At 40.6% G+C, this 12,587-nt stretch overlaps 1 protein-coding gene across 3 annotated transcripts in view; it reads left to right on the plus strand.

Annotated features, from left to right (window-relative positions):
• The window catches only part of stim2a (tromal interaction molecule 2a), a 44,931-nt gene extending 36,230 nt beyond the window's left edge, over positions 1–8,701 (plus strand). For 2 of the 3 annotated variants that reach the window (XM_037532684.1, XM_037532683.1), the window contains 4 exons: positions 1,717–1,817; positions 4,329–4,567; positions 4,650–4,833; positions 5,573–7,046. In XM_037532684.1, coding sequence (XP_037388581.1) covers positions 1,717–1,817; positions 4,329–4,567; positions 4,650–4,833; positions 5,573–7,046 — 1,998 coding nt within the window. Of the gene's footprint in view, positions 1–1,716; positions 1,818–4,328; positions 4,568–4,649; positions 4,834–5,572 lie in introns of all 3 variants that reach the window. The other variant, XM_037532685.1, reaches the window with a different exon arrangement.
• Positions 8,702–12,587: the final 3,886 nt, after the last annotated feature.

The raw sequence follows: 12,587 nt of genomic DNA on the forward strand, positions 1-12,587 counted from the left end.
CATTTATCTGTAATTGGTCTCATCCATAATTTTGCCACTGGGCAGTTTTGCTTTATTCTCATGGCTGTAAGGCTGGGCTGGGATAATGTGGGTCATTTTCAGTCAGGGGTACAAATACAGTCTGACAAGCTGGGGGGAAGAGAGGCCATAGCGTCCACACAGTGCTAGGACCTCAAGATGACGTCATCACACTTTTTTCCCCCCAACATTGATATTGAAACCTGTAGTATATAAACTGTTGTGGTAATACTTTCAAATGAATGTTACGTTTGTAAGCATCTATAAGCACATTTATAACATGTTATAGTGCGTTCATATGGCACTACAGACATGGTTATAAATATTTATAAAAATAAGTTACACTGATTTACACTTTATAGCCATGGTTATTATACATTATGAATTGTTAATATAATGCATTATAAGTAGTGTTAATATGTTATACTGTCAGTGCCAAAGAAGTCAGTCCCAGCTTGGAGTGCATTAAGACAGATTGTTACCATTGTTGCTGTTAGGGTTTCAGTCCTGTATATTCAGATGCTCCAAACAGTGGATATGCAGTGTTAAGTCAGTGCCAGGCTAACGGTGGTGCACATTAACAGTGGTGAACATTGACTTTCCCACATTGGGTGAAACACTGACGGCAGCTCTGACATTTGAAGCCTGTAATGAGCTTTATTGTGTTTTAGTGTTTCAGTAATATATAATAATAATATAGTAATATAGTATAAAATTGTAATATATATATACATATAGTGATTTTCTGGATGTTGGTGTGTTTGTTTACCCATTTCCAAGCCTCTCCTCGAGGAAGCCCAGTATTATATGTGGTTAAAAAGCAGCTCCTGGTTTGACCGATCAGTGCTTCAGTAAATTGAGCTCATGATGTCATTGATTATATTAACGAGTCTCTGTGGCGGCTGTGAAGGAGTCCAGGAAAAATATGGACCCAAGAAATTCTTGTTACTGTTTATTGTTTTTATGTTTATTTGAATTATGAATACGACTTTATTCTAATGTATATTGTAATAAACTCACTGCACATAAGGTCACTGCTTTCGCACAGTACTGTATTAATGGACGTATTAATATTATTTAGCTTTGGAATTAAATATTTCCACCTGAATTCCCACTCCAGATAGAGAATGGCCATGATAGTTGTGTAACGTCGATACTAATAAAAGGTTTTAAAAGGCTTTACTGAGCGTGGTCTGCTTATTGGTCAAAGCAAATCTGTGAAGTCTGAACACGCCATCAGTTTCATGGCCACCAATGTTTAAATAGCGACATTTGGCAGTCGTGGGCTGGAGGTTAGGGATCTGGCCCTGTGACCAGGTGGTCGCTGGTTCAATCCCCAGTGTCGACAGTCCATGACTGAGGTGTCCTTGAGCAAGACACCTAACCCCCAACTGCTCCCCGGGCGCTGTGGATAGGGCTGCCCACCGCTCCGGGCAAGTGTGCTCACTGCCCCCTAGTGTATGTGTGTTTGCGCTCACTAGTGTGTGTATGTGGTGTTTCACTTCACGGATGGGTTAAATGCGGAGGTGAAATTTCCCCGTTTGAGGGATTAAAAGGTGTCTCTTGATCTTAATCTCTTAAATGCTAATATGCCGACCACGTCTCAGTAGTTACGGTGCCTATGCTCCTATAATCCTAAGATAAACTTGTTCTGCAGCTTAATGAGCTCTTTGTGCTTACATGTGCTTGCGTCTCAAGGCTGAGAAGATCAAGAAGAAGAGGAGCTCAGTTCTGGGCACCCTGCACGTCGTACACAGTTCCTCTTTGGATCAGGTGGACCACAAGATCTTAGAGGCCAAGTAAGGAGGAGAGAATGGGTCTGTTTTGTGTTGATGAAAGTAGTTTTCCCCAAAAGAGAAAATCAGATAAAGACAAGAAAACTAAGGTAAAAAGCTCAGAATAGGGAATGTACCCCCCCAAAAACATGCTTAAATAGGCCAATAATTAAGATAAGTTTAAACAGGTGAATGCAGGGAATAATCATTGAGGCAACAGTGGCCTCTGGAGGTGAGGAGGGGTATCTCCAGACACTGATATGAGGCTGACATAGATGGGTTTCTGTGCCACGTCATGACAGAGATGTGCGTGAAACTAGGGGGCAGCAAACAGCAGAAAGTGGCACTCTTTATGGCAGAAAGCAGCACTACGCGCCATATAAAGCTACAGTGGCGCAAGGAGTTATAGTGCAGTAAACTGCACCGACCGCAGAAAAGAAGGTTGGAGAAAGTTTAATATCCCAAGAGGACCAGATCCCTTTGCCAAACACCGCAGAAAATGATGGATCCTGGCCATCACAAGGGCAAATTGGGGTCCCGAAGGCACAAAAGTCTGTACAGCGTCCTTTTAATTTTCGAACATCATGGTTTTTTGATAGAGCGATTGGCTGTCAACACATCTGAAGTGCAGTGTTTTTACTGGCCCTTACATTTTTTTCAATTTCCATTTGCTAACATTAGCTAGTGAGGTCTTGGTCTTGTTCAGTAGGTCATAGCCTCACTAACTGGCCCACAAAATCATGACCACCATGCTCATGATATTGGCAAATAAGGAGAGAATAGACAGGCATAACAAACAACTAAACCAGGTAAAATTCATAGGACATGTCAGCAAGCTTTACAGGTTTCCGTGATTTGGGTAGTTCCTGTTAGCTGGACTTTTAGTGCACAGCAAACACGGTGGGCGTTTATCACAGAGACCTGATGACTAGCTGATACTGACAGTTGATAGATTGATAACTATTATTATTATTATTATTATTTTTACACACAAGAAATGTCTGAAAATATATTTGAAGCATTATTTCAGCCATGAAAAACCTTAAAATATGTTTTTTCTCCCTCACAATTTTGTTTTCAACAACATGTATTATGTTACACCTGCTTTGACCAATAGGGGGCAGCATTTTCCCCCTCCCCTTCATTCACACACTTCATTCACCAGGTAAAAAAGAAAAAAATACTGGGGTGCTAACTGACAAGTAGCAATCCATACTAACCTGGTCCTCAAAAGATTAAGTGGGATAAAAAAAGGTGCCCCCTGCTGGTCGAAGTTGGTGTAAGATGATGAAAGTAGTGGACAAAGATCACGAGGAAGAAAGAAAGTTTCTGTGAAATGTCACCTTTGTAAGCATCTATAAACACATTTATGACGTGTTATTATGCATTCATAAGGAATTATAAAATGGCTATAAATATTTATAAAAATGAATTACACTGAATCACACTTTATAGCCATGTTTATTATACATTATGAATTGCTAATATAGTGCACTATAAGTAGCGTTAATAACATGTTATACTGTCAGTGTCAAAGAAGTCAGCCAATGTTTTATTTCTCAGCAGTGGTGCTGTTAATGCTGCATTTTCGGGGCTTCAGTCCTGAATATTCAGATGCTCCAGACAGGCCGTCCAGCCTAGGATTACTGCTACAGTGAGCTTTTAACCAAGTACCCATCAGCCCCTCCCCGAACCCCTCTGACATCACACTGAGAGTGAAGACATTAAACACTAGAACCCTTCACTCTGTAACCCTACACTACACTACAGTACAGTGATGCTGATTTCTGCTGCTGTTCTTTTGGATATGCAGTGTTAAGTCAGTGCCAGGCTAACGGTGGTGCACATTAACAGTGGTGTACATTGACTTTCCTACATTGGGTGAAACACTGACGGCAGCTCTAGTTTAAACTCTGACATTTGAAGCCTGTAATGAGCTTTATTGTGTTTTAGTGTTTCTGTAAATCCTTCAGTAAACACTTCAACTTGAAGCCTCAGTCTTAACCCTGGAGGAGGCTTTAGTCCAGTACACTTCACTTTACTTAGAGTGGACAAACATGACTTATGAGTTATTATAATATATAAACACTGCTTATAAAGCATCATGTTAACAATTCATAATGCATAATAAGCATGGCTAGAACGTGTAACGCATTTGTATAAGTATTTATAGCCATGTTTGATGCCCTATGAATGCATTATGACATGTTATGAATGTGTTTATAGATGCCTACAAACATGACATTCATAGAACGTGTTACCAAAAGTTTTTTTAAACAATGATACAATAATTAAACACAATGAAACATTGCAAATAATTATACAGTGACAGCTCATGCAGAGAGGCAACAAACAATGTGCATACAATAATGATGGTATTACTTGGACATTAACTATTAAACGGTGCAAATAGACATTAAATAATAAAGTGCAATAGATAGAAACTTGCAAATGGCTTGTTGAAGTGCAAGTCCAATAAATGAAAGCATTTCAAAACGCCTTTAACATGAACATTCTTAATGTAACTGATAACAGGAATGCACTGGCGGAGGTGACCTCATGTTTGCAGGAGCGCCTTCACAGGTGGCAGCAAATCGAGCGGTTGTGCGAATTTCCTATTATGAGGAATGCGGGACTGCCGAGCCTCACGGCTACCCTGTACCCAGATCCTAACTGGATGCTTCTGCCCAGAGCCGCCATGTCCTCCTACCAGATACCTGCAGGCGTGGAAGACATGGAGGAAAGCATGCCCTCCGTCATGCCACAGATTCCTGGTGCGTTTCTGATGCGTTCCTTTTTGCGATTGTGGTCACTGTATTTCAGTTGTAGACTAATAAATATGTGTTTTGTCTACAGTCACTGTTACTCCAATCAAGCTGTCCCCTCGAGCACTGGTCCGCTCCCGTCGAACCAGCCATATTGTCCAGCAGCCTGTGATTCTGTCACCTGATCCTGACCTGCTGATCCCAATCCGGGGACCAATTCCACGATACGGAGAGGAAGAAGGGGAACACATCATCTTCCCTACTCTTATGAAACAGTAAATCATGATTTTATTGGATAGTCAATAGTGCTCTTCATTGGTAGCTGCAGTTGTTTGCAGTGACAGCAGGGGTATAGGCTGTTCTGTTCCAGAAATTCTGGAGTTGACTCCCATTGCAACTTCATTGGAAACGATCAGGTTGATTCCAAGAGTCAGTTTTGCACACAAACTTTCTCAATTCATCCATATTCTGTCTTTACATGAGCACGTTTACATGGGAATATTAAAGTGAATAGACAGAGTGGTTAAGTATGGCCACAGTAGCCAGAAAGACTGATATAGGAATTTACCTGAACAAGATCTATTACAATTCCAGGGAAATTCCTGGGAGGGCTCTTGTGAACAGAAGTTGATACATTATGAGGAAAAGAATGACATGTTGATTACAATCAACAAAGTGAAATGTTTCTCCTACACTTGTTTTTACATTACTGAGATGAACATGTAAACATCACGGTGTGGAATTGACTAAAACCATTTTGGATTGCTTAGAATCTGAAAAGTTTTTGGGGTCGACTTCCAGCCATAACTAGAGGCTTACGTTGAACACAGAGGTAGAGAGACTGTGCAGTTGTCAAGGTATTATGAAAGTCTGTAATTTTGGCTAAATACTTTCATTACATAAAGCATCTAATGATGGTATTTAAAACATTGACAAATCATGATTTTAATATATTGCTGTTTTTGAATGGGTTGTTACAATTGTTCTCTATTTTGTCTCCATGTGTATAAATAGGGAATGCCTGGAGACGTCTTCAGACACTGACACTATTGGATCCACCATTGGCAGAATCTCTGCAGGCACTGACTTGGATCCTACCCGAAGACTATACCGCAAAGACATAGACCGTTTCTCTGGTCGCATCACGCGTAAGGTCTCTTTTGAGGAACAGGAGGAAACTCCGTCACGCAAGACATCACGAGAGGAACTTGCAGACTCTCTGAGGGTCAGCCCCAGAAAAGTTTTCCATGAAGTACTTGATGAAACCCCAGTCACAAAGACATCAAGAGAGGAACTGGATGCACCTATAGAAGGTCTGACAAGTTCTATGCGTACCGAAGAACCTGATTCTAGGAAGATATCAAAGAGTTTTCCAATTGATAACGCTGATTTTTCTCCAAGACCATCAGCTCGAGACAAGTCAGAATCTTTAGTGGAACTGTATTCTGGAATGAGACACAAGGATGAAACTGACCTAAATGTGGGAAGTCAAAGATGCATGATGTTTAGGGAGACGAAGGATCTCTCAGTAGACACTCTCTCCAAAATGGTGCCAGGAGATGAACGTGATCCTGATGTCCAAAGTGGAAATGCAGGCCCAGATGTCGATGCTGAGATGGACACTACTCCAAAGATGATGCTTAGTGAGAACACTGATGTTTCAAGGGAATCCCTAGCAGGAAAACTATCAAAGGACATGTCATTAGAAGGTGCATCTAGAAAACTCTCAAGAGATGAGTTTGATGTGGATGTGCAAATGAAGCTTTTTAGAGAGAACAAGAAGTTACCCAGGGAGGAATCTGACACTGGACAGCTCTTTAGAGGCGCTTCTGTGGATAGTGCTTCTCGGAACAAGATGCGAGGGAAATTGGACAAGTCACTGGAGAGCAGGAGAGGAATGTCCTTAAGAGAGAGAAGGGGAGATAACACTTGGAAGCTTTCTAGAGAAGAACGTGATGTTGCCCCAGAGAGACGACGATTCTTCCAGGATATGAGGTTGGACAATACTGCAGACACAATCACAGATAAAATCCAGAGAGGTATCTTGGAGTTGCCTTTGGACACTGCCAGACGCAAGATATCCAGAGAAGAGTTTGTGGTTTCAGAGCCAGGCTCCTTAAGCCAGCCTGACCTTACTGTAAGCTCCCTGATGCTCTGGGCTCCACCACAAGAGCCACTTAGCCATTTAGTGTATGATGGCATTCTAGAGAAGTCTTATAAGAACCCTCTAAATGCACCTGGCCCTGCAGAGCTCAGTCATGCTACCTCACTGCCCTCAATGTCCACCTCCTCCCAAAGCCTTGCAAGTAGTGAGGGTTCTGGCAGCAAGTCTTCTTGTTCTGAAAATGCTTCACTGCCAGAGTCCCGCAGTGGAGACAAATGTAAGAAATCTTCCAAGCTCAAGAACCTATTCAAGAAAAAGAAGGAAAAGGCGAAAGAAAAAGACGTACCTGGAGATCGTACACAAGGGGGCTTGCAGAAATTATGACTGCCTGGAAGCAATTACAATGAGAACTCCATATACCATATAGGCACTGCTTATATTAATGGGGTCAGAGTAACTTAGGAAATTCAGAGCATGCTTTTCAATGCATTAGTGGCATCTTGATCTAGATGGTAGTGAGACAAACTGGGTTTTGTTTCTTGCAGGATTTTGCCTCTATGCTTGTTAATAGGCTGGGTTTGAGGGGTTTTTATCACATATGAGATCCAAACTGATGTGCATCATATTAAGATGCATTCCTCATCATTAGTTTCTTTAGGGATGCTACATCATAACAGTGCTGTTACATCCGGTCAAAATGGGATCTCAGTAGATTAAAAGTAATTTATAGTAGGTAGTTAGTAGTTGCTCTAACACTTTATTTCAAAGCTGCCTACATAAGGACTTCATAACACATTCATAGTCATCGAATAACATATCATAAACAATACTCAAACAGCTACAGTTAATTTGTAATTGCATGATAAGATTTTTTAAAATAAATAAAATTGCTTTTACATGAAGGACGTTGAATTAAAGTGATAGTTCTTTGTTTAATTTCATCCATTCCCCAGTAATGGAACTTCTATTTAGTGCTTAAATAAGAGCACCATATATCAGTTCTATGGGAGATTTGGATGCCCTTGAATTGATCATTTTCAAATATAAAAAAAAAAAAGGAAAATTACTTGGGAAGTCCGCTTCATAACAATGTCATTAGTGGAACAACAAACACTTGGCTTAGTTAAAGATTCCTTATGTCAGCACAATGTAATTCACTTCGTATAACTTCTCATGTGATTCTATATGTTGCTCATAAATACTTAATTACTGCTTTACAAATGTGTTATTCAGTGTTTTAGCATTTGTTATGAAGTCGTAGGTAGGATTCAAATAATGTGTAGTCTAGTAATCATTATTGAATGTAAAAATCTTGAAAGCATTTTAAAAGTGTCTTAAGTCAAGAAATATCTGTATGTGCTAATATGAATGATATTTGATCTTGATTATGTTTCTGTTTTGTTTTGTTGTTTTGTTCCATCAGTGAGATGCAACATGGCAAGGCCAGCTTAGGTATTTACTTTGAAAGAAAAAGTCAAGTCTTAAAACCAGTTTGAAAGTCCTTGCTACATGGAACAGCCTTGAGTGAAATGTCTAGTGTCTGGTCAGAGTATGTGTCAGATAAATTTGCAGTTTCAAGATTTTTTTTTTCCAATATGTGAATTAATTTATTTAAGTACTAATTGAAGCATATGCACTGATTTGAAAGGGTAGAATGTGAGTGTTGTCTGTCCTGTCTCTAAGATTCATTCAGTTTAACTTCATAGTTTCTGCTAATCTTGAACTGAATTCTTTTCCTGTATATTTTTAATGCACTGTTCAAAGACACTTTTCATCTTTTGAGCCAACAAAAACAACTTGCAACTGGCTAGGTTTACCTTTAACTATATATTTGTGTTTATTTCTGTTTAACTGGTAGCTTGTTTACCTGTTTTATTATAATTAACAAACTCAAATTGTGTTGTGAGGTGTGATGTAGAGCTCCGGCAGTTTGAGCTTCTGTTTATTCATCTGATGATATTATTTATTGATCTTAAAACTTACACTTCACTCAATTGTCCTAAGTATGAAAAAAATAAAATCCTAAAGATTGCGATTTATTTTTGCTGGCTGATTGAGACTTCTTTCTTTTTCTTTGTCCAGTCTCACAATTTGCAAATTTATCAGTGACCACTAGACATAAAGAGGGCTCCTCTGGAACTTTTGGCAGTCTGAAGAGTGTTTTAAAAGATTTAAAAGGTGAACAGAAAAGAAAGTTATAAAATAACTGGTCTCAAAAATCATGATTAAACAGAGGTAAAGGGAACCATAGTTGAAACACACTGCAACGTAGGGGGCCTTGACACAGGATGCAAGTACGAGTTGCATTTATTTGAGATCCAACAGTACAGTGGCAGAGGTTAGATAAATCCACCTAATAAATAAATCCATGGTGAGACAAAACAAAGTAAAACAGAACTAAACCAGAAACAAAACCAACAAACAGACAAACTAACAACAGCAACAGGGTATATAGACAATGCAAGATAAAGGAGCTGAGCAAACACAGAAAAAGAGTATCACCTGAGACCAATGAGAGGGCGGGGCTAGGAGACAAGGAACAGGTGAAGACAGGACAGGAGAGGAGCCAACAAGACAACAAAAGCACATGTCACAAGAAAACAAAGGCACATGGCAGATACCAAACACACAGCACTAGGAAACCAAGAAAAAGTCAAAAACAGATCAGGACAAAGAGTGAATGGATGTTACATGCACCAGCTGGATTGACCAGTACTAAACCAAACATTATGGCCTTAAAATGAAGACAGAACTGAACCAGAGCTTTTTCAACTAAGACCCAATATCAACAAACAACAACAACAAAAACAAAAAAACAGTTCATTATGAGGTTGGTTTGCATTTGAAGAAAACCCAAGGATGCCTTCAGCCTACAAGATGTTTTGGTACATTACAACATTAGGAACTTCAAGGAACTAGGAACAGGCAGTTCATTTGCTTTGTGCATGAAGTCACTTTGCAGGAGTGAGTCTACCCACTGGTGTAAACACTGATGATATCACCCAAATTCATACTGTCAAATTCAAGAGCAGTTTCAGGATACTGGGACAAAGTCAGGGTCCTTTGACTGCCAATCCAATCACCAAATCCAAACAAGAAACTCTCATGAAAAGGACTGGACCCCAGAGGGCTATACATTTACAACATTGTTTATAAGCCATGGAGGAATTTGGGTAGGACTGGGACTGGTCTCGGTACAAGACACCTTTAGCTCTGCAAGGACATCTGGTGAGAATAAACTGGAATAGAATAGTGTGATTGGATACAAAGGCTCTCAGTGATCGAAAGTCTCAGACTAGAAAGTCTGTCCTTCGCGCAAGTCTCATAGTAAGTGGCATCAGCTGTAGCTATGTACAGTATACTTTGCTAGTTTGCTAGAACCTTTCATAGGTATCTTTCATTCAATTCATAAATTCCCGCATCACCATCAGTGGATCACCCATCACCATCAATGGCTCTGTGGTTCCCATTGTGTCCATTGTTGAGTGATGTAAGTTCCTGGACACCGCCATATCCAGGGATCTGAAGACAACTCGAGACAACTCAAGCAATTCAACTTGCTGCAGAGTCTGATGATCCAGTTCTACAAAGTGATCATCGAGTCTATACTCGCAGCATCCATAACCATCTGGTTTGGTTCCTCCTTCTCACCAGACTGAGCCAAACTCCAATGCAAAATCAGGATAGTGGAGAGGATCATTGAGGATGTCATCTGCCAGCACTTCAAGACATCTACAACAGCAGGGAGACAAAGCATGCTGGCAAAATAACAGCTGACCATCTCAACCTGGGCATCAACTTTTCCAGACACTTCTGGTAGAAGATTCAGGGCCAAAACCAGCACAACCAGACATGCCAACAGCTTTTTCCCCCTGTGCTGTAGTGGTCATAAACCACAGTGGACCCCTCGCACTTAAATTTACACTGAACCAACAAACCTTCCTTACAGGATTACAGTAAAAGATTCGCATCATAAATTGACTACAGTCCAAGGTGACATATTTTGGTGTTGTGTGAGATGTCATGTACTGTCAGCTTAGGCGACCTTTGGGTTGCTAGGCTGGTTCCTTAACCTCCAGCCTACGACTGCCCGACGACTGTAGTTCCTCACCTGAATCTAACCCTTGCGGAACAATAATGGCCAGACTGCTCAGTGATTTACACTCTCTGTACTGGAGTGTTGCAGCATTGCACAGGTTAGTGTTTTCATTGTCCTAATAAACTTGACAAAGACTTGGGCACTCCCCATGCTTGAACCCTAGAAGCTGAAGCTCTACACCTGTATCTCTCTGAGTTGTCCAGTGTCCAGTGTCCAATGTCCAGTAATCAATCCTAGAATGCTAGAAATAAAGCCAGTTAGCGATGTGCTCAGAACACTTACAAAGTGATTGAAGGGGACCATAGTTGTATGGGGAGAGTGCCAAGTAGATATGAGTATCATCTGCATCTGTGGTCAGATATCCCATAGTATAAATGTATAAACATGTATAAATTAAATAAGAGTGGCCCAAAAATTGGGCCCTGGTGGACACCACAGGTCACTGCCATTCTCTCAGAAACATTATTTTCCACAAAGTAGTCCCTTTCTGGCAGGTATGATCTGAACCACTTTAGGAAAGTGAGAGGCCAACCCAGTTCTCAAGTTAATTCAATTTGAATTCTATGGTAAATGGTATCAAAGGCAGCTCAGAGATAAAGAAATAGTAGATGAAAAACATGTGTTTCCAGAGTCTGTATTGAAATTAATGTAATTAATAACCTCAATTAGAGCCATCTCAGTACTATGACTAGATAAAAAACCTGAATGAAATTTGTCTAGACAGGTATTTAATGGCAGAAAGTCAGTATTTAGGATTTTTAATCCTTTTCTTAAAGCAGATTTGTCTGGTGTTGAAGTTTAGTGATGTCCACAAAACACAGTAATGATCTGACAAAGCGATATCCTTAACAGTAGGTGATAGGTTGAGACAACCACAAACATCTGCCATCATCATTGTCATTAATTCCCCATATGGCCAACAGAGGTCTCTCCTGAGTACTAGCCCTGCTTCCAGGATCAAGCCACCTGCACCCCATTACTTTTCTAATTAGCTTCACCTTTAAATACTCTCCAAATTTAGCCAGTCCTTTTGAGTCTGACTATGGAGAATTTTTTTTTTGTTTGAATTAGTCTTATGATTTTTGGACTAGATTTTTTTTACTGTTTGTAATAACCCTTTAATTGGATCCCTCACAACTCTCTGAGTCTACATTGTCATAGTCACTGTAGCAGGATGGACCATTACTTGAAAATGGTGTGACCTCTTCCCTTGCAGTGAAGGAGGGGGTGGGTGAAGCTCCTGCTGACAAGAAGAAAGCAAAGCTGCTGGTCTGTTGGGGACCTTGTCTCTTTCCTTGAGGTGCTACAGTTGCTGAGGGAGGTCTGTTTAATAATTAATCAATTTGGTTCAATTTCAGCATGACCAGTTTAAATAACTCTATGATTGGTGATTGTGATGGGCAGGAGACTTGTTGAGTCCTTGAGGCAGTTGGAGGAGGAGAAAAAGGGCTAATTTTTCCAGCTTCTCCATAATGGTAGGAGGTTCAGATGGGGTGTGAAACAATTCAACATCATGGCTCTTATCCAATAAGTGCTAAGTACTTAGTAATTATGGTTTCTTAGGGGGCAGTCGTGGGCTGGAGGTTAGGGAGCTGGCCTGTGACCAGAAGGTTGCCGATTCGATCCCCAGGGCCGACAGTCCATGACTGAGGTGTCCTTGAGTAAGACACCTAACCCCCAACTGCTCCCCTGGCGCCGTGGATAGGGCTGCCCACCGCTCCGGGCAAGTGTGCTCACTGCCCCCTAGTGTGTGTGTTCACTAGTGTGTATGTGGTGTTTCACTTCACGGATGGGTTAAATGCGGAGGTGGAATTTCCCCGGTTGTG

This window comes from Pygocentrus nattereri, chromosome 22, assembly GCF_015220715.1.
Source record: "Pygocentrus nattereri isolate fPygNat1 chromosome 22, fPygNat1.pri, whole genome shotgun sequence".
In the NCBI taxonomy this organism is placed as follows: Eukaryota; Metazoa; Chordata; class Actinopteri; order Characiformes; family Serrasalmidae; genus Pygocentrus; species Pygocentrus nattereri.